This window comes from Myotis brandtii, unplaced genomic scaffold (assembly GCF_000412655.1).
Source record: "Myotis brandtii unplaced genomic scaffold, ASM41265v1 scaffold51, whole genome shotgun sequence".
NCBI classification, from domain to species: domain Eukaryota; kingdom Metazoa; phylum Chordata; class Mammalia; order Chiroptera; family Vespertilionidae; genus Myotis; species Myotis brandtii.
Window position 1 is genome coordinate 1171307 of NW_005369442.1, and position 23333 is coordinate 1194639.

Genomic DNA, 23333 nt, shown 5'->3' on the forward strand with positions numbered 1-23333 from the left:
AGATCTTTTAACCAAGCTAGGGGTATTGGAGAGAACCATCTGAACTGGGCTTTGAAGGATTTTTTTTCCAGCCAGAGAAGAAGGTAGGATCATTTTAAGCCAAAAGAACAAGAAGCCGAGATTCATGAATTGACCTTTCCCTTATAAAGTGTGCTAATAAATATTTAATAACTATAGTCTACAGATAGGACATCTCTTTGAAAGGCTGGGAGAGAGCCAGTCATTCCCATAAACCAAATGTGATGATGGGGCTGAAAGGTTGTTTGGCTCTTGAAGTCTACCTCTTAGCTGATTCCATTTTAAAGGAGAATGGTATTGGTTCAATAGAAAGTCAAAAAAGGACTGCCATGTGTGAATTTCTTGGATATTGACTAGAATAAAGATAAAATGAGGTTCAAATAGAAGCAATGGAGCATCGGTCTGGTTATTTCTTAGCTATGGGTACAAAGTCATTAATTAAGATACATTCATTTATCAGAGAGAAATGGCCTTGGAAGCTCCAACTTCTCATCTACTTCTACAGCCATGAGATCTTTCTCTCTGCATAACTCCTCACTCTCTGCAGCAGGTATTATAGATTGGCCCACTCAACATCCTCTCTCAATATCATTTTATTGCTTTTTTTCTAGAACAAATGTTGCAAAGCAAAATACTCAGAATCTCTTGCAGTTAGAATTTGGCCATGTGACATGATTGTGGCCAATGAGATATTGGTGCAATTTCTGGTGAGGGCTTCCCTATTGCATTAAAGAGGGAAAGCTTTGAGGGAAAGTTTTTGTCTTTCTTACTTAGTTCATCTCATTTCTTCCTACCGGGAGCTTGAAGACATTGTCTGGAGTCATTGTAGCCATATTTTGACTATGGCATTAAAAACCACACACTAAAAATGATAGTCCAGGAGAAAAAGTCAAGCTCCTTAATGACATTCTTGCATATGTGCAGTAGCCCTTATCCACTTATTTCCGGTCTCTCTCTCTCTCTCTCTCTCTCTCTCTCTCCCCGTCTGACGAGTTTCATGTTTTTGTGTGTCAGCTGTAACAAATGCATTTATTAAGTGATACTGCTGATTCTTTTTTCTCACTCTCTTTGCTGATCCTTCTCTTCTTTTGGTTTCTATTTCTGTTGGAGTTGCCCAGGGCTAAGTCTTTGAACCTCATTTTTTGGTTGTTCTCATTTAACCTGATGGCTTCAAGTGCAATCTATATGCTGCCAACTCCTAAATGTATATTTCCAACCAAGTCCTCTTTCCTGAACTATAGATTCATATGTCCAACTGCCTACTCAATATCTTCACTTGGATGTCAAATTGTGACCTCTTAACTTTAAGACTTGACTCCTGCTTTTCCCCTCTAACTTAATCCACCCTCAGTCTCCCTCGTCTCAGTTGATGGTAACTCTAATCTTTCAATTGCTTATGCCACAAATCTTGGAGTCCTCCTTGACAATTCTCTTCCTCTCTCTCATACACTGCGGCTAATACTTTGGCAAGACTTTGGTTCCAACTTAAGCATATCCCAAATATATTCAGAATCTGACCACTTCTCTGTACCTACATTGCTCTCACCCTGGACCAAGCCACCATCACCTTTTACCTGGATTACTTCAGTAGCTTCCTAAAAGTCTACCTTGTTTTGCTCCTTCCCTTCCCCACAACAGACTATTTTTTTTAAATTTCTTTATTGATTAAGTTATTACATATGTGTCCTTATCCCCACATTACCCCCTATCCCCCCACTCATGCCCTCACCCCCCTGTTGTCTGTGGCAACAGACTATTTTCAATATAGCAGCCAGAGTGATCCTTTGAAAATGCAACTGGATCATGATCACCCCTTTGCTTAAAATCCTGCAATGGCTCTCCATTTACTTAGAGTAAAACAAAAAGTGTTTAAAATAATTTTCATGGCCCTTCAAGATGCAGCCTCTGTCACAGCTCCTTCTTCCATTCTCCTTCGCTCATTCCCTTCCTATTTCACTGGCCTCATTGCCATTTCTGGACAACGATATATGCCTAGCGCCTAGAACAGTGCCTGGACAAGAGTATATGTTCAGTAAATATTTGTTGCAGAATTGTATGAATCACCCACACAGAAGGAGTTGGGGGGCGGAGGGGGGGTGCGGGGCCGAGGCTTGAGGACAGCAGACTAATTGAGAAAGCAACATCTGAGGCCAGACTCAATGTTGACCCCAAGCTCCTGCCTATGTGTGTCAATCCAAAGTGCCTATGACATAATAGCTATGTTCTTCTCTAGTGAAAAAAGGGACAACTATCATAATAGTGAATTTACAGGAGTTTTTTGTTTGTTTGTTTTGTTTTTTTTCTTTTTTTTAGCAGGGACATGTATGAAAACTGCTGAAAAGTGTTTTAATAGAGCTCTCATGAACCTAGAAAAATCAAACAAACACTGTTGAATGTACTCATTTGCCATCATAACATCTCTTTTAGACTTATGGGAAGAATTTCAGTCCTTATTTTAAATAAAACACAGAGTTTTGCTAGCAAACTGTCCAAGTCTGGCGTGAGGCAAAGGGAAGAAGAGCCAGAGGAAAAGAAATTTCTGATCCTGAGCACTATTGGAATTAAGAACATGGGTGGTCTTGTGTGGTGGCTATTTTTGTATGAAATACACGTGTGTATTTGTCGAACTTGAGGTGAACTTCTCAGAAATACTTTTACCTCACTAAGAGTGAGCATTTGTTCCACTTCTGGTATGAATAAGCAAACGTTGTTTAGTCTCAATTCCTCTTCAAATTCAGAACTCTGGTTAGGTTTTGATGGAGGCTACTTGGCAAAGAACCCAGTCCATCCATAGAGGCACGCTTCAGCGCGGAGAACAGCTCACAATAGTCTGCATTATGATTATGCTGCAGCTGAGGGCGAGCCACTTGACAGCGCTTCTCTATGTTAATGATGCTAGAATGGAAATGTTTTTTTTTTCATTTTTTAATCATTGCCATGACGTTTTATTTTAAATTTGTATTTATTTTTCAATTACAGTTTACGTTCAATATTATTCTGTATTAGTTTGAGGTGTACAGCATAGAGGTTAGACAATCATGTACTTTACAGAGTGCTCCCCTCGATATTTCAAGTACCCACCTGGCCCCATACATCGTTATGACGATATTACTGACTGTATTCCCTGTGCTGTAGTTTACACCTCTGTGACCACTTGGTAACGACCCATTCTTTATCCCTGTAGCTGTACTGTAAGGTGGGGACCAGGGAATATGCATAGAGTTGAGAATTCTGAATGTCACCTTAAATTTTATACCCTAGGCACCTCACTTGCCTCACCCTGATCGTGGTCCTGCTGTCACCTGCTCTTACTCTGAACCAAGTGAAGTTAGCATTAAAAGCTCCAGGAAATCTAGGATCTTTCTACATGAGTTCCTTTAAACAGAGTCACCATCTTGGTTCTGACACTCTGACTGGCTTTGGACAAGCCTTTTCTTGTTCGCATCTTGAATCTAGGGAGGGCTCTCTGTGGAAACTGTTATTTCTTGGAATAACAATAATACCATTTTGCTGCTGGAACAATCCATTTGTCTTCTATCCCCTCCCACTCCAGATTGTCTTCTTTTCCTACCCAAAACATCATTTATTCCATTTTTATTGCCAAATCATTGTGTTTAGAACAATAAGCATGAATCTGGTGGGAAATTTTTATAAACTAGCAACTGGACTTAACTTAATGGTCAAGCCCTAGCCAGTTTGGCTCAGTGGATAGAGCATCAGCCCATGGACCGAAGGGTCTCAGACTCGATTCCGGTCAAGGGCATGTACTGATTGTGGCTTGATCCCTAGCCCTGGTCAGGATGCTTGCAAGAGGCAACCAATCAATGTTTCTCTGTCTCACTCCCTCCTTCCCACTCTCTCTAAAAATCATGGGAAAATATCCTCGGATTAGGACTAACAAAAACAAAAAAAAACACACAAATAAAACCACAAAAAAACTTAATGATCAAGCTTTGTTTAGTTGAACTCCTGAAAAGCTCTGGCTAGAATGATCATAACTCCAGGTTGTTTTTAAATACTGTAGGAGAGTCCTTTTTGCTGATTTTTCTTTTTCAAATGCAGAATATTTAAAATAGGATATTGCATTAGGTAAGACCAACCAACCCAGCTCCTTGTAGCTCTCTATCTCTTGCTTTGGTCAGATCACATGTATTTACCTGCACTATGAACAGGGATGATGCTCAATGTATATGATTCATTGACCATATTGTCAGAAAAAAATTAGAAGTTGATTTTGTTGGCAGATTACATTCTTCAGGGCTAATAACAAACATGCTTATAATGTGCAAAGCCTCATACAATCACATGAAGTAACTCTTATTATTATTCTTTTTTCTTATTATTATTCTTATACTTTAGATGAGCAACATAAAGCAGTAACATGTTCAGAATTATAAGGAGGAGGTATGACTGGTGCTCTTAATTTATAAAGGTGACTGAGTGACAACATGAAGAGGTTAACGCCAATGAAAGAAGATTTTTGTTACTTACATTTCCTGAGAAGAGGGGGGCACACCATGGCATTCAGGGTCACATGGGGAGTTTGTAATATGATTTTTGCACACCCGAGAAAGCTGATTGCAGGGAAGATGCAAACAACTTTGGGCATTAGTTGGACCCTGTGATTAATGAATACAAATAGACGAATATAGACTAATAAAATTCAGTCAGAACAAAGTGGCATCAGGGCAGAGGCCTGACTCCAGATGAAAAGCTCTTTCCACAAAACCATTTAAATTTCTAATCAAATCCTCCCTCTTCCAGTCCCCACACCCCTCACCTTACTCCAAGCCTTCTATGTTTGCCACGCCAGCTATCGACACTACCAGCCACCTGGCTGCTTTAGGCAAAAACGTGACCCATGTATTATGTCTTTCAAATCTACTCCCAAATTTCTCTTCAGTTTGCACTCTTTTTCTTTTATGCCTACTTGCCTTGGGTCAGTCTGTCTTAACTTGAATTCTCAGTCTCCTAATCCATCGTTCTGCCATATGCCCACACCCAACCCACCTTCACCCTGTTTCCGGAATCACTTTTTGTAAATGACAGATTTGATTACACCACTTCCTTGCTTACATGTCTCATGCCTCCCTATCTCCTTCAAATTTTTCAACAGAATATAAAGATCTTTCATGAATCGACCCTTGCCTGTCTCCTAGTTGTCTGTCCTACAAAACTATGATACTATGTCCATCTATTTACCTGAGCCACAATCATAGGGCTGGAACATAGCAGAATCTTATTAAATGATGGATGAATGGAGAGAGAGAGGGAGAAATATACATATTTTAACCAAATTGGTTGTCTTAAAGAATTGAGTTTTACTGGTGTGCAGGAAATGAACTCATTGCTATATTTATTTTGGTAAAAAAATTTTTTGCAAGGTCTATAAGATCCTTGTGCTTAGCACAGGGTTTCTAATAGATTCAAGGTATCAGTTTCTTCTAGTTCAAATCTGTTGCAACCAAGAGCGGGACTGGAATAGCAGCACCAGACTGCAGACTGTTTCAAGTACCACAAGGGGTTGCTAGAGAGCAACAGAAGCACTAAACTTTAGTGACTAAAGAAACTTCTTAACATTTCTCCTTTTGACCACATCATTTTCTTAGTTTTGGTAGGAAGTAAGGTGTTTTCTTCCATTTGGGGTTATAGTTACTTAGTGGCTATGGCTCTGCTGTGGGTTACCCACATTTGTCGGCTTGTAATAATTTTCTGTATACCAGTCCCTCAAAGTGCTTCATCTGTCTTCTCTGCTGTTTGGAGGGACTCCGAATATGCTTTCTTATTCCTCAACTTCTTGAACGCAATCTAAATCAATATGGTTTTCAAAGGAAAGGAATAAGGTGGGCCCCACCAGGGAACCAGCTAGCAGATCAAGCATCTCTGTGTCAAGTGCTAAAGGATGCCTCTCATAGGTGAACACATTGCAAAACATGCCACTGCTTCCAAGCTGACTTGCCTGATTTGGTGTAGTGTTCGGGAGCTAAACTCGGGCTGGGTCTCAGCCTTCATTTATGCCCTTAGTCGGGCAACCTGGAGACAGAATTCTAGAATTAGTGGCAGCTGAGAATAACATGAGGTTTATATATATATACTAGAGGCCCAGTGCATGAATTCATGCACCATTGGGGTCCCTCGGCCTGGCCTGCAGGATTGGGCTGAAACCAGCTCTCTGACATCCCCTGGGGGCCCCAGATTGCGAGAGGGAGCAGGCCAGGCCAAGGGACCCCACCGGTGCACGACTGGGGCCGGGGAGGGATGCAGGAGGTTAGCTAGCCAGGAAGGGACAGGAGGAGGGCTTCAGGGCGTGTCCAGCCCATCTCACTCAGTCCTGATTGGCTGGACCCCAGCAGCAAGCTAACCTACCGGTCTGAGTGTCTGCCTCTTGGTGGTCAGTGCACATCATAGCAACTGGTCGACTGGTTGACTGTCTGCCCCCTAGTGGTCAGTGCACATTATAGCGAGTGATTGAGCACCCTTAGCATATCATTAGCATATTATGCTTTGATTAGTTCCGTGGTCGGCAAATCGTGGCTCGTGAGCCACGTGCGGCTCTTTGGCCCCTTGAGTGTGGCTCTTCCACAAAATACCACATGCGGGCGTGCACGTACAGTGCGATTGAAACTTCGTGGCCCATGCGCAGAAGTTGGTATTTTGTGGAAGAGCCACATTCAAGGGGCCAAAGAGCCGCATGTGGCTCGCGAGCCTCGGTTTGCCGAGTTTCAGTTTGCCGACCACTGGATTAGTTGAACGGACGACCAGATGATGGGTCACTTAGCATATTAGGCTTTTATTATATAGGATTTAATTATTTTTCTGGGAACTTTGTGCACCTCATGTAGCTGAGACACTTGTGCTTTCTCAATTGCCTGAACTATTTTAAACTTTGTAATTATTCAATTACAGTTGTTAGATCTTAATCACAATGAGCACTATTTTTGTACATGAGATTAACGTTCCCTTGTGATTCAAAGATGCTCAATTGCTAATAGATTCCCAAGGGGAGGCATTCGAGATGATGTACTTTGGCTGTTGCACTGCTAGTTCAAGACATTGCAAGAAACAAGGACATTTTCCCTGATATGAAAGAATATTTTGCTCCTTTATGCATCAGCCTAACTTGCTTTCTCCATTCTGTGCACCCCTACAGTCTCTTTCATGGATTCACTGTCATGTCTGATTATCACACAAATGATCTATCAGTTAGATTAAGTTTGACAGCATAAACCACAAAATCCAAATACCAGTAGCTTACATAATATTGAGGTTCATTTTTATTTCACTTTAAAGAAGCCGACAAGTTACCTGGGCAGTAGCTCCACAATCAACAGAGACCCAGAAACTATCTTGTTTCTATGTTCAAGATTACCTTGTGGTCTAAGATGGCCTCTGGAGCCCAAGCTGTCAGGCCCAAGTTCCAAGGAGAAAATAAAAAAAGATAGAAAAGCAGGCGGTGTCGGACCATCAGCAGCTGGAGGTCTTCAGGGGCAGTGGCCACACTGCTTGCCGGTCAGCGGGCGGGAAGGTGGGCGGCCTGGGTGGTGCCATGACGCTGTTCAGCCTGAGCATCCTCTACAAAGGTGACCCCAAGGCGGTGCTGCTCAGGGCTGCCTACAACGTGTCATCCCTCAGCTTCTTCCAGAGGACCAGTGTTCAGGAATTCATGACCTTCACCAGCCAGCTGATCGTGGAGCTCTCTGCCAAAGGCAGCAGGGCTTCCGTCAAGGAACAAGAATATCTGGGCCACGTCTACGTGCAGAACCACAGTCTTGCAGGAGTGGTCATTGCTGACAGCGAGAACCCGTCCCGGGTGGCTTTTACCTGGCTGGAGAAGGTGCTGGACTATTCCTCCAAGCAGGTGGACGGGATCGACTGGCCAGTCAGATCCCCTGCTACCATCCACTACATAGCCCTGGATGACTTCCTTAGTACCTACCAGAATCCCCGAGAAGCTGACCCCGTGAGTAAAGTGCAGGCTGACCTTGATGAGACCAAGATCGTTCTGCACAACACCATGGAGTTCCTGTTAGGACGAGGCGAGAAGATAGACGACTTGGTGTCCAAATCCGAAGTGCTGGGAATTCACTCTAAAGCAGCGGTTCTCAACCTGTGGGTCGCGACCCCTTGGCGGTCGAACGACCCTTTCACAGGGGTCGCCTAAGACCATCCTGCACATCAGATATTTACATTACGATTCATAACAGTAGCAACATTACAGTTGTGAAGTAGCAATGAAAATAATTTTATGGTTGGGTCACAACATGAGGAACTGTATTTAAAGGGCCAGAAGGTTGAGAACCACTGCTCTAAAGCCTTCTACAAAACAGCCCGGAAGCAAAATTCGTGCTGTGCAGTCATGTGACCGTAGTCTGCAGAGGCCCCCTTGCTGCATTCCCAGTCATTCCATCAGAACCGTGGCTTCCAGAGACGCCTGGGCCACGGCAAGACCAGAGCACGGTCACCGTTCACCATAGCTCCTGGAAGCACCGAGGCAGCGGAAGGGACCTGGGGTGGGGAATGTTCAAATGCATGTTTCTGGTCATTTTTGAAAAGATAATTTGAGGCCCTCAGAGATATTTTTGGGCCAAATGAAGCGGTAGACACTCCATGACTCCTACAGATGCCAATCGGCTCTTGTCTAACCTGAGACACCCCAGGTTAGAGCCAGCTCTGTGTTGGTCCTCAGCAGCCTTTGGGTTTTACTCGTACATTAACTGTGTTAACGCTTCTGTGAGGGGGTTCTCAATCTACAGGGCTAGGGGTGGCAGAGCGCACCCTGGATTCTCCTGGGAAAGCTGCCCAGGGTCATGGGGGTAGGGGGCAAGCAGGGCCATGAGGAGACAGCCCCTGAGATTCACAAGAATCTCTTTGCATTTCTGCTGATACTGACTTCCACTAAGATGCCTTGGAGGTGTTGGAGGGGGCAGGGCACCTGCTTGACCTGCAGTTTGGCCTTGAACCTGGATCCCAGGCAGGTGCCTCTGGCAGCAAAACTGTTTTGGCAACCACCTGGGCCTGTGTGTCTTAGCAAGTGGCCTTCCTGTGGCCACTGTTATTGGGCATCAAGAGCAGGTGCCAGCCAACCAAGGACCAGCACCCCACTTTTCTGAGTGTGGCAGCCCCCCATCCATCCTGACCCTTAGCCCTCCCAACCCTCCTGACCCTCAGCAACAGGAAACCAGGCCGCACAGCAGCCCAGGCGATGGCCCAGTAGGTCCTGGCCCCGCGCCTGCCCGGTCCTGGGTCGTGCTGCCCTGTCCACACTGCCTCCTTGCTCTGCGTGCCACCTGCAGACAAGGTGCCCTTGCTGGGGTGGTGTCAACCAGTGTGGTCTCACCTGGGGTCCTTCCTTGAGCGTGCTGATTCTTGCCCAGCCTGAAGGCCCCACTCACCCAGCAGGAAGTGCCAGCAGCCCCAAATCTCTTTGCTGAGGTGGTGTCAACCAGTATGGTCTCACCTGGGGGTCCTTCCTTGAGCGTGCTGGTTCTTGCCCAGCCTGAAGGCCCCACTCATCCAGCAGGAAGTGCCAGCAGCCCCAAATCTCACTTGGGCCAGAGAATGGGATCTGTGTAGCTTCTGAGTACCTGCCCCAACAGGTTCACCTGCCAGCTGCCTTTTTCACTGGGCACGGCTGGCCTCCCTACGGTAGCTGCCTGCCCAAGTGACTCCTCCTGCTGGACCCCGTCTTGGGGCGCAGGCCCATCCTATTCGTGGCGCTTGAGGTGGCTGTGACCCCACGTAAGACAGTTGGGTCATGGATGACGGGGAGGACCTGGGCGTGGGTGAATTTGGGAAGAGTGGGGTGGCTGGCGGAGGCCCTGTGCCCGTGTGCTCCCTGTTGATGTCATTCTGATGTCATCTGGCTAAGAGTGTATTTTAATAATTGCCGCCTAATTTTTCTTGTGTTGTTTGAGAGGTTCCTATCTGGATAAAGTTGTCTTTTGAAATTCAAAAGGAAAGAAAAGCAAAAGGGTACATGATGCCTTGCCGAGTCAGCCCCTTTAGGAGGTGTTTTTTTTTTTTTAAATGTCTCAGTCAACAACTTCCATTTGTATCCCATTAGCATTCCTATTTACAAAGAATGCTGGGAAATAGAGTTTTTTTTAGCTGGACACGCTGAGACTCTTAACAATATAGGAGTCTGTCGTTAAGGCAGAAGAGAGGATGCTTCTACCATATATGAGAATTCAATTGTCCGATGTCCAGGAGAATACAGAGATTAAAAAACAAAATGCAAGAGGAGCTGCCACACAGAGAGTTGCTGCATTGTCTTCTTACAGTCCCCGAATGCCCATCTACTCAGTGGTTGCAAGGTGGAGTCCCTCTGCCTCTCTTATCTTGAACGCATCTAGCTTCATTTACCATCTATATGCTCTCTATGGCCAGTGCTGTCCTCTCTCCTGGGCTCCAGACTCACAGAGCCAATTACTGAGTTGATAGCTCCTCGTGGAGGATACATAGGACATCAAATTCAAGACCCCCCCCCCACATAAGCCCAGAGACCCACTCCTCCTCTAGTGTCCACGCTCCAGCTGCTTAAGCCCCAGACCTGGGTGTCATCCCTGACTCCTTCTCCTGGCTCTTTGTATCACCTCTCACCTAGACAGCTTTCTCCATTTTTACCTCCTTCCAACATATGCTTCACACAGCAGCCAGAGAAATGATTATTTTAAAAAATAAAAACCAGATTAGGGCACTCCATAGCTTTCTACTAACCAATGGCTTCTTACTGCCCTTAGAGAAAAGTCCAGCTCCATAACAAGGACTAAAATGCCCCAAGTGATCGCTCTTCCTTTCACTCTGGCCCAGGCACAGTGGTCTCGCTAATGCACCAAGTTCTTTTTCATTTCAGGCCTTGGCACATGCAGTTGTTGCTGCCAGGACTGCTCTTTCCTTGGATCCCATCTCTTCATTGAGTAACTCTCCATGCATCCTTTGAGGTATCAGTTCCATGCATCCCATACAAACCATGCCAGATTCCTGTCGGTGCCCATAGCTCACTGTATTTGTCCTTTGAAGTGTTCATCATCCTTTGAATTATTTGTTCATTTGTAAGTCCTTGAAGGAAGCCCCCCTCTGTCTTTTTCCTTTCTGTATCCTCTCTGCCTGGCACAGAGCTCAGCGCATATTCATATACTCAATCCTTGATTCATTTACCATTAACTTAAAAGATTTGTTCACATCCATGTCTTCATTTGTGGTTCAATGGTAGGGAAAGACTTAGTAAAATAACTACCCCAAAAGTTACTTCATAAGAGTTTTGATCAAGGCTGTAAGTAAAAAGATAGGGCATTTCAAATGTATGCTCAAGAGACATCTGACCTTGTCTTGAAAAAAATGAGAAGAGTGGAAAGTGAGTTTTCTATCAAGGACACAAATAAGAATGTTTTTGCCATCTCAACTCTAACTCTCCTCTGCACCCCCATCCTAGCCTTACACTGGACCAACAAATATAAACCCCATGTGAGACAAGTTCAGTTGAAATATTTTTAACCCAATAGTTAGCATAATGCTGCCTTCTTGGAGCTTCTCATTGTGGAAATGCAATCCAGGAATTTGTCTGCTGCCAGTTCCTCTGCCTCTCCCTCCACCATTTTTTTTTCTGCCCATTTTTCTACCCTCAGACTCTCTGCCACCTTAGTCTGGTTCTGCTCTTGTTGAAACCTGGGTCAATCAAGGCTCCAAGTGAAACCTGCCCCCTGTTCACCATCCCCATGGCTCCTAAATTGGGTCAACACAGATGAATGAGGTTGTGGTCCTTATGAGCTTGTAGCCTGTGATGGCCTTAGGATAATGAACAAGAGGGACTTAGAGATGGCAAGGGAGCTGGCAGAGGGTCCGAGGGGACTACTCTTAAAGCTCTCTTTGCTTGCCAAGATAAATAACAAAAGCAATTTCTAAAAGTGCTTTGATTCAAGTTTATATAAAATTGAAGGACTGTATACAATGAAAGAATAAGAACACCAAGGAGGGCTTCAGAGCAGCTCTGATAAGATGATGGGGTGGTTAACTACCACCTAACTCTCCTCCCCACCAGCCATCCTTTGACATCAGCTATTGCTTACAACCTACCGGCATCCTCAAGACCGAGCATTTGTTGGCAGCCAGGCACTGCAGCGTCTTAGAGAGCCCATGAACAATGATAACGTTCCCAGCTGCAATTTAGAAGTCAAAGATTCATTTTGTCGTCTTTAATCTTTGGACACCCAGATTTCTTGAGGGCAAACCTCCACCTCACTTACCCACAAGGTAAGGATTTCATGTGAAATCTTTGGCCAGGGGTCTGGGGGAGTCCATTCAGACCCAGGCCCAGGCTTTTTACCTGAGTAGATGGGTCGTCCCTAAGCAAGGAAGACCTTTGAGAATTCTTTACTTCCTGTCCAAAGCGGCAAGTTGGCCACAAGGGGGAAGCATCATACAGAGCTAGTGCTCTGGCCCAACCTGCTCTTTGTTCTGGCTTTTTTCTATTGTCATCCACAAAAGAAGGATAGGTGAGACCCAGCGCAGGCGGCTGTTGTTCAGCTGTGACCATGCCTGCCTGTGGTTTTAACATGACCATGCAGCCCAGGGACACTCAGTGAATAGTAATGGACACTGATGAGTACTTAGCATTTAATTTACTAGTGAAATTAAGAAAAAAAAGATAAGTATAGGTAGTAAATCCTTAGATTCAGAAGAATAGTCATATGCAGAACACCGGGGGTTAAAAAAATCTGGTTCCAAGGCTGGTCTTGCAATACACTCATTAGTCATGTGCTTTTTGGCCAGCCTCTTAGCCTCATCTTTTATATGGTCCCCATCAGCTCTCCTGTCAATATGACAGGGCTGGTCGGAGCATGAAGCTATGGAATCTGGGCAAAAGTTTTTAGAAAAAATGATCAAGTAGGATTGGAGACTTACTGGCACTGCAACTGTGTGAGCAAAGGGAATGCAGCGGGCATTTCTCTGTACTAATGGGATCTCTCTGAGGTGAGGGGTGTGTGTGTGTGTGTGTGTGTGTGTGTGTGTGTGTAGTGCTACTTAATTTAAACCCTAGTTCACTTTAATGACGTAAACCGTCATCTCCTACTTAATTTCAACCCTAGTTCACTTTAATGACGTAAACCGTCATCTCTTCAGGCTAGGTGTCAATGATCTTGGTTAGCCAGGAGTTTCCAGTTTTAAAACTGAAGGTCATGAGCCCAGAATGCCCCTCAGTCTCTTTGGGATCATAGTTCAAGCTTCCCCCTGCTCTCATCTCTTCTCCACAAAGACCCTTGTGAATGGAGGAAAGGTGTGCTCATCTGACTCAGCAGTGAAAAGAAACCCTGGTCTTCAAATCCCTGTGGAATTCTCTGGATCCTATCTGCCTCCCGTAGGGTAGCTTTGGAGACTGGGCAAGGAGGACAGGGTAGCTTCAGAGACTGGGACCCATGGCTGGAGCCTCTGGCTCTTGTTTAACACCTTTGATCTTAGAGTCTCTACCTACTCCATCCCGTTAGCTTTGCCCTCAGGACCTCTCTCCAGGCTTGGGCACTCTGAGTCTCCTGCTCCCCAAGAGAAGGACTCGGGGAATGGGCAGTGCTGCGGACTTATTTGATTATCCACCTCTACCACATCTATCACTGCACTTGTCATTTTACAAGTGGCAGCATCAGGTGTGGGATTTACCCCCTCCTCCCCCCCTGGATGCCAGGGAAAGTGTGTACCAGCCCAGGCATTTCCAGTCTTCTTCATTCACATCTGACTGTTGATGACTGCCTGTGGTAGGCAGAACTCTAAGATGATCCTAGGAGTCCCAGCCCTTGTGTACTCACACCTTTTCTTGGTATTAAATGAAACACGAATCCAGATGCTGCTGGAGACGGGTTTTGCAGATCAATTGACCTTAAGAGAGGGAGAATGCCTATTGTAATAACGAGGCATTGTGTTGGATGGCTACTAGACTTATCAGGGCGATCACTCCACAAGTTCTGTAAATATCTAATTGATATGTTATACATCTGAAACTTATATGACAAATGTAATTGAAAATTAATTTTAAAAACAAGAGAAGGGAGATTACCCAAGTGAGCCAGACTTAATCACAGGAGCCCTTCAATCGGGTCCGGAGGTCAGTCAGAGAAGTCAGAGACTGGAGCCTGAGCCTGTGGAGGGGACACAAGGAAAGGAGCTGAGGGCAGCCTTGAGTTGCTGAGAGTCATCTGTGTGACAGCTAGCAAGACAATGGTACCCAGTTCTACAACTGCAAGGGGAAAAGTTCTGTTAACAATAAGAAGCAGATCTTTTCCTAGTTGATCATCCAGCTAGAAATACAGTCAGCCTTGGCTTCTGCCTTGTGAGGGGCAGAGCTGAGGACCCAGCTAACACACAAAAATTGTAAGATAATACATTTGTGTTATTTTAAGCCATGGAGTTTGTGGTAGTTTGTTACATGGTATAGTAAACAAATACATTGCCTTTCCTTAGAGGGAGGGCCCTAAGACAGGTAGGGAAAGTGCCTTTAATCTCCCTTCCTTCTCATATATTCAAATATTCAACCAGACACACAGCTCCCTCACGTAGAGTCTGGATTTTTACAGTTGGAATGTAAAGAGAAGTAAGGAGTCAAAGTTGAGATTTTGACAGCCCAAATGGACTCTCAACACTTGTTTCAGCAATAGTAGTTGGGAAAACCACACATTGAACTGTAAGAGCCAGGCACTTTAGAGAAAAAACCCCCAAATCCACATCTTTCCAAATTCCAAAAGCTTTTCTTTAAATATTCAGTACCAGAGCTTGGAGGACTGAGAATATTTTTTTTTTTATAAACTAAAGAAGAATGTAGGCTGTAACAAATTCAATTTTCTCCACACAGGAAGGCAACTGCAAACTTTCTAAACTAAGTGGAGGAATTTGGAGGAAAGGAGAGAAGAGAGCAAGACAAAGCCAAGGAGCCCGGGGGACGGTGGGCAATGAACACTCTATAGGCAATTTTGGGGGTGAGAGGACAAAGAAATTTCTACCCCCTATTCTGTGGGAAGAAAGCTCATCAAATATCCATTGTCTATACAACAAAAATAAAATCTTTAAATTTTGTGAGATATTCCAGGTTTGAAATTCTATAATTGTAAATCTTCTTATGCACATTGGATAGATATTTTGAAAATCCAGATTATCAGCTTTGCTGGGATTTTTCTGACTTTCTCCTGATTGTAAAATATTTGTCATATTGAGGTTATAGGAACTACAGAGAGGTGTGAGGTAGTGATCAGGATTCCTCTGCTCAAACTCTCTTCTCTATCATGAATGGAGGTATGGGTTGTTAGCTTCAGCAGATAACTTCTGTGGACATCTATGAGAACTCTGAGTCTCATGAGCTTTCAGATTTTCTCCTTTGTACATAGAGAGTAATTGAAGGGAGCAAAACAGTGACCAGTGGGTGGGGTCCCAATGAGGAGACTCACAGGAATTGTTGATAAACTCCTCATATGATAAATTCATTTTTTAAAAGAGCTGAGATATTATTTTAAAAAGCTGAGATATACCATATAACTCACCCATTTCAAGTGTACAATTCAATGGTTATCAGTATATTCACAGTTATGTGCAGCCATCAACATAGTTAATTTTAGAACACTTTTCATCACCCCAAAAAGAAGCCCCATATGCTTCAGCTATCATCCTTCTTCTTCCCCAGGACCTTTCTTCCTCATCCCTGGCTACCACTGATCCCCTTTCTGTCTCTATAGATTTCCCTGTTCTGGATATTTTATATTTATGGGATCTTATAATATGTGGTCTTTTGTGACTGGCTTTTTTCACTTGTCATAATGTTTTCAAGGTTCATCCATGTTGTAGCATGTATTAGAATTTCATTTCTTTTTATGATCAAATAATATTCCATTATATTGACATGCCACATCTTGTTTATCCATTTGTCAGGTGAAGGACATTTTAACTGTTTACCCATATACTTCCTTTTGTGTGTTCTGTAGTGTGTGGAGTTCTACTAGGCACCTAACAATGAGACCTACTTCCCTTTCCTGAAAACATAGGTGGACTAAGCAGACCTGGTCATTCTGTGATTCAGACAAGTTAAGTTCTAGATGTGTTGAGGTCATGCCAGAGAGAGAGGCCAGTGGCTTGGAGAGGTCCTTGTAGTGGTGGGTCAAGATGGTGTCTGGGACAGAACTTCAGAGACATATCACATTCTCCCAGAGGTGATCAGGCTCAGGAGACATGACTCACATTTACCCAACTGATTAGAATTCCTAACCAAGACCACCAACCTGCCTGAGAAGTCAGGAAGTTAATTTATGATTTTACAATGTCTCTAAACAGACCTGGGATCAGGAGTTGGTTTAGACATGATCTCATGTAGGAGAATCTACATCAGAAGGTTGCCTCATGAAGCCTTCTGAAGGCATGGGGGCTGGATAGCTTTAAGGAATTAACATTTAAGCCATAATAGCTGAACACACTTTGATATGTGTTGGATAAGCATTCTTCAGGTCAGGACACCTGTTTTTCAATATATAGTTCTGGATAAACACTGACCAACTCTTGCTGTTTTTACCATTTCTTCTTCATTTCAAGTTGATCACTGGTTTTCTATATACACTGAAATTTTTATTATACAGGGTGGGAGAAAAATAGGTTTACAGTTGTTTGTATGGAAAATAATATAATCTACACTAATAAAAGAGAAACATGCAAATTAGTGTCATGCTGTTACGCCCACCAGCCAATCAGAGTGACTATGCAAATTAACCCAACAAAGATGGTGGTTAATTTGCATACGCAGGTGCAGAGCGAAGACTGAGACTGAAGACTAAAGAGGCTTGGCTTCTCTACTGCGGCTGGACCAAAGGCCTGGGTCCCGGGTGCCGGAGGAAAACCGGTGCTGGCAGCCAGGGGAAGGAAGGCTTATTGCACGAATCTTCATGCAACGGGCCTCTAGTAATTAATAAAGAATAATACAATAAACTCTGGGTTTCATGTACTCACAATTGTAAACCTACTTTTGTTCTACCCTGTAATTACTTAAAACAGTAATATCCAAACTTTTTAAAATTATGCACCTCTATGATTAAAACTTTTGAGTGTTAACCCCACATATATCTATTTATAAATTATATACATGTACCATTATCAATTTGTACATTAAAATTAAGATTTATTTATCTAAATTAAATTGAATCTAAATTGAAATGTTAAGATTTTTTTCTTATACCTCAAATTGTCTTGTCCTCCGCTCTTAAAGGATATTGTTTTAGAATTTTTTTGCTTTTACATTAATTCCATCCCAGTTCTAAAGTTACACTTTAATCATCTAATCTTTTAGTTGGGATTACACCAATTTGGGTTTACCAGCCTTACAAACTCATTTCTTTTTTTTTTCTTTACAAACCCATTTCTTAATGTAGGTTATTTATATGACAAGAGAAGGGCTACCTCATCTGTTTTATATTGATTCTATTATTTTCAATTTTAGCTAAGGTGACATCTTCTGTTCATTTCCCAAGATTCCAGGGGGCAGCTTACTGCAGCCTTTTAAGTATAGACTAAGATCTTGCAGGGGAGCTAATGTTCTGCACTTAGGCTTCTCTGAGAAGACAAATGGTGGGAGATGAGTGTCTGGGGGAGTCACTCCTAGCAGGAATGTGGATTAATGGCACCAAGATGGTGAAATTGGGCTTGGTAATAGAACTTGGGAATTGGTGAGAATCACTGAGAGGTAATGATTAGCCTTTTGGAAGCGGACACTTTGCTTTGCCTGCTAACTGTGCTCCCTGATGTATTGATTGGACTGTAGAGCTGCTCAGAGAAACTGAAGTGAAGCTCAATCCCCAGAGCAGAGAGCATGATGGTTCCAGAAAATTCTTTGGCCCTAATTGAGAGACACCAGTAAATTAGAATTTTAGTATCCTAGAGAGAACACTTTAAGCTCAAAAAAAGGATGGGCTGGGCTTCAGATGGAAAGGAACCTGCTTCCAAACAGACCAGGCTTGCTAAAAGAGAGGATTCTGTCCTCAAACTATGTCAGTGGTTCTTAACATTGTGTTCAAAATGGAATCACCAAGGAGCTGTTAAAATGACTGATGCCTGAGTTTCACCTCCAAGACATTCTGATTTCATTTGTCTGGGCTGAGGAGTGGAGAATATATATATATATATAACTTCAGATGATTCTAATGTGCAGCCAAAGTTGGGAACTATTAGACTGGAGGGTAGAAGAATGGAGTGACCCGAGGAGTTTCAGGAGGAGCATTAGAGGAAGGAGGAGGGACCTGGAATAGCCTAAGTAGTTATAGAAGGTTGAACTGCAGGACCTCCCATGATGTCATTCACCAGGCTACCATAGACACCGTGAAGAGAACATTCAGAAAGAGAAGGAACTGGGAAAAGGCTGGGATTTCCATAGCACCTCAGGAAGGTGGCCAGGGATCTGCGTAGTGGAACCTTCTGTTTGGGCTGCCGTCATCTTGGTTACAACAGTACCTGTGACTCAGTAACCCCTTTGCAAGTATAGTGAAGGAAGCAGAGAAGGTGCTCTGCGAATGATATCACTTGCTGTATTCTTTTCCTTCTCACTCTCCTCTTGCCTCTCTGCACAAAGCTTGTTTATCCATTAGTACTTCAGTCTACCACCCATTTTCCTTCTTTTCTGCCATTTTCCAGGCATGGGAAGGAAGGCAAGGGGGAGGCTTTCTCTGACCCAGAAATATCTGGAAGAATCTGGTACATGGTCTCTGGGTAGGCATGAGCGTGACTATGCTGGAGCTGCATTTTTCTAAGTATCTAAGTGTGCTTCTTAGATACTCATTCCTCAAGATGTTCATCTCTGTGTCCATGCAAGCTTGGGAAATGCAGCGAGCTCAGCGCCTTTGTTGAATTCCACTCTGCCCCTTAGAGAAAACGCTCTGAGATCTCCCACAGAAACCTGTTTGTTTTTTTTTTGTAACCTTCATGTCCCCACTCATCTGGCCATGGAATTGTTTCTTTCTGCTTAGCATATTAACATCTTGCCTCTTTCTCATGACACACTTTTGGGAAACTGCCCCAGAAACTACAATCAGTGGCTTCATTCACAAAGGACAAAGAAGGCAGCTGCATCCTGCACACACCGCACAGGGCAAGAACTTCAGTTGGGCCCTGGCCTCTCACTGTAATTGTGCCCTTTTTCCACCCCCTCTGTAACCCCCCCTTCCTGTTGCCATGGCAATGCCCCTTGGGAGTTAGGGCCAGGCCTTCTACTTTTTTCCTACACCCCTCCTTACCACCCTCCTTTGTGTCTAGAAGAGCATCGAACACGCAGTGGGTGATGCTTTGAAACATTGATTGATTGAGAGTTTGGGGGTTTCATTTGGGCCATCGGCAGGTGGGCCGGGCAGAGGAGAAGGCGTCCCATGGTTTGCTTCTGTATATTGGAGTAGAAGAGCCAGGCAAGAGGGTGGGAGAGTGCAGGTCTGGGAGCTCACACAGCCTTGGCATTGCCTGGGATTTTTTTAATGTTATGATCACAAATATTTCACAAATTAGGAATGGCGAAGGGCACATCAAAAAAGAAAGCATTTTGATTTCCTGGTATGTTTGGTTCAGGGGTGAATTTTTCTTTCAGTAACATTTCTGGTCATGTTGCTTGCTCCGATGTTGTTTTTGTTATAAATAATTTTCTTTTAAGTTTGAGAAGAAAAGGATGTCCTACTTTCTCCTCTGTCTCTAACTGGTGATCATAATTTCAAAGCTCCAAACCAGGACACATACCCTGATACATGGCCTGACAGGATATTTGAAATAGGGGGTCTGATGGGGATGAGTGTCAGAAATGGTGGTGCCGGTCCCAGAAAACTGGGCCTCCTAGCTGCCCTGCCCACATGCCCCATGAGTGGTGTCTTTGGTAAATTACAGAGGCCAATTGTGGTATCCATTGGTAAAACCTGGGTACCCCGATATTTTCTAAATTGAAAACTACCTTTAAAAAAAGTTGATTGCTGCAAAGTCAAAAGCAGCTTTCCCAGAGGGAGGGAAAACAAACAGAAATCCTATTCAGGGTTTAAGTGCATGAAAGACCTGGTTATTTCCCGTCTGCTCTGCTACCCCAGCCCGGGGCTCAGGCGCTTCATGAATGAAAGGTTTGTGGGCATCTGCTTGGGAAAGACTCACACTACTGGTTCTGTCCCCAGCGGGCTGAGAGGGCTTCCCAGCGACTGAAAGTGCCAATTCTTAAGGCGTGAGCATGGGTGGGTTATAACGGAATCAGCTGGTTCTTCTTTTCTTAAGTGTGAAAAGGCTGGTGATTAGAGTACCATGGCCTAACATTTGTGGAGTGTCTGCTATGTGGTGAGAACTTTATGTCTGTAATATATAAAAATTAATATATATTTATATATAGGTATTAGTTATATCTGGTATTTATTTTTGTTTAGTATATATAAGATGGATATATAAAAATGATATATATTGATATAGTGGATATCTATAAATATCAATAGATATAGATCTATATAGATATATCAATATACTATAAATATAAATATATCTATATAAAGATGTATATCATTTTTATATATCCACTTAATATATGCCAAATATATTTGATATATAACTATATATCTATTTCAGATATATGTCTGAATGTACACCAATATGTATCAAAATATATCACTATACCTCTATCTATCTGTACATACAACTTTATTTATTTTTATGGCTTTGTTTTAATACTCACGGGGAGAAAAAGAATTGGAGGCTGAAAGTGGGTAAGTGAAAAAGCTCGTCTAGGGCACACAGTGGCGGGCAGTGGGCCCTACTCCCAGCTCAGGGCTGTCTGACTCTGAAGGGTCCTCTCCACTGCTCCATGTTTTCTACATGTCAACCTTGAGAATCACCGGAAATGTATGGATTAAGGCTGAAATGAGGCTGCAAACCTGAGCCAATGAATATTGCAGCGATCCCTCCTCTCCTTAGATTCTCTATTTCAAATCCCACTCTCCCACCACAACCTCCTGTCCTTCTGCTGCCTTCTTTAGCCTCGTGCATCGTGCATTGAAGCTGTTCTTTGACCCCAGCTGTGCCTCCAATCCATCAACCCCCCTCCCATCCCATCAGATTTTCCCTGTCTTTCCCTTAATCCTTCTTTCCAGCTCTTCTCTTGCAAATACGGCCAACTCCTTCCGTCACCCCTCTGTCCTTCCTGTCTCACAATTCTGGAAAAACCCAGCCCCCACCACCTGCCTTCTCTGTGCCTGCTTCCTAACTGCTGAGGGACTCAGGAGAAAATCTCACAGATTGGAATCACTTCAAATATGTTCACTTTGATAATGTTCAATAATCTCAATGCTGCCAAGTAATCTTATTGTGTCTTTTTAATCAGCTTACTCTCCCAACTCCACAAATATCTTACCTCCCCATTCCTCCAACCCTTCCCCCTTCCCAACCCCTACCTCTGGGCTAATAACTTAGCTTTAAACTTCTCAGAGAAAACAGATACTATCCAAGAGAATGCCAGCCTCTTCCCACCATCATATCCACACCCCTCCCTGCACCCGCACTTCCCTCACACGCTGGCAACCTGCTGCTGTCCACTCTGCCAGGCCGAGGACTGGGGGCCTCAGTACTCCACGGGGGGCTTCCCCCAGGTATGGGGACCTCCCCCCTGTGTCTACCTTCCAAGGCCAGGTCCCAAGAGAAGAGTAATTGGAGCTGCATTGCCTTTTATGACCTACCTCAGAGGTCACACAGCATGTGTCTAATGTGCTCCATTGTTGAAGGTGGTCACAAAGCCCTGCCCAGGGGCAAAGGGAGGGGACGGGTCTCCACTGCTTGACGGAGGAGTGGCAGGTTCTGGAAAAGCATTTGGCAAAGACATACCATCCTGACCATTTTAGGAAAATAAAATCTACCACAATTTACTTATTATTATTTTTAATAGTCATCATTTAGGGTCTGATTTAAATTTCACTCACCTCCCTAGATTGGGTGCCCTGATAACACTCAAGGTACCACCTCTCCTCCTAAGTGGCTCTTATCATAATTTTACCGTATACAATTATTTCTGTGGCATTTTTGTTCATCATCTATGGTCCATTGCCTGTGCCCGGCATAGACTGTAAGCTTCTTGAAGACAGGACTATGTTTTTTTTTAAAAAAATATATATTTATTGATTTCAGAGAGGAAGGGAGAAGGAGAGAGAAAACACACACATCCATGATGAGAGAGAATCATTGATCAGCTGCCTCCTGCATGCCCCCAGTTCAAGCCTGCAACCCAGGCATGTGCCCTTGGCCAGAATCGAACCTGGAACCCTTCAGTCCGCAGGCTGAAGCTCTATCCACTGAGCCAAGCCGGCTAGGACTGGACTATGTTTTTCTAATTCACCTCTGGTCTGCAGCACCTGTCTCAGTACCTGACGTGCAGTAAGTGCTAAAGGAACACTTGTCAAATGGATAATCTAATTCTGAATAAAATCCGCCTCCCCTTCCCAAATAACCCATGAATTCAAATGGTGTTGGTCATGAGTTTATCTTGAATGCTTACATTAAATGGCTGCAAATGGAAAGCATAGAACACACACCGCAGTGATGACTTTGTAAATGGCTAAAACCTTCCTGGCACTGGTTCTACTGTTGTTGAGAGTTATTCAACACAGAAAACCAGAGTCAGGTCGGCATTTTTCCAAGGGAGGCTCTTTTTAAACCAGAGGGAAGTTTCCTTTGCGAGGCTGTTGGCCCAAACAGCTTGGTTATCGCTCAGAGGGCTGGAGTAGTCACAGTCGGCCAGAGGGGAGCTGGCAATACCACAGAAAGAACTCTTCCTGACTTTCAAAAACTGCTCACCTTCAACCAGAGACTTTAGACATTAAATCAAACAAAACAAGTATAAGTAATTCACCTAAACGCTGAATCCTAAACTGTTAGAGAACCAACTGGTGCATTTTTTGGGGGGAGTGGGGGGAGGGTTTGAGATGAAGGCACTGGGGGGATAGGGAACCTGGAGAAGGGGAATCTGGTGGGGTCGCTGGTGGTGGACTAGCATTGATTAAGGACAAGCTTCTTGTCAGGTGCTTTACACACATTATTTCAGCTAAACCTTACCACAGACCTGTGAAGTAGGTGGTGGCATCCCCATGTGAAAGATGAAGAGACCAAGAAGTTCAACTCCTTGACCAAGGTGATGCAGCTCATGAGTGGAATTGCTATGATTCCTTCCCCACTTGCAGTACTTCCCAAGCCTGTACATTTTCTCCTGTACCAGGCGTGCAGGTCTATCAGGAGAGCTCAATGAGCTTTTATTGTGGGGTCTCATTTACACTAAGCACTGAGCCAATGGGGGCCCAACAGGGACCACACAT

The 23333-nt window shown here is 43.9% G+C and overlaps 1 protein-coding gene across 1 annotated transcript; it reads left to right on the plus strand.

The window, feature by feature from the left end:
* The first annotated feature begins 7507 nt into the window (after nt 1-7507).
* On the plus strand, nt 7508-8431 carry LOC102255629 (synaptobrevin homolog YKT6-like). The gene is made up of 2 exons (XM_014548465.1): nt 7508-8116; nt 8315-8431. The coding sequence occupies exons 1-2, from the start codon at nt 7565-7567 to the stop codon at nt 8378-8380; spliced, it is 618 nt and encodes a 205-aa protein (XP_014403951.1). The 5' UTR covers nt 7508-7564; the 3' UTR covers nt 8381-8431.
* The last annotated feature ends 14902 nt before the right edge of the window (nt 8432-23333 follow it).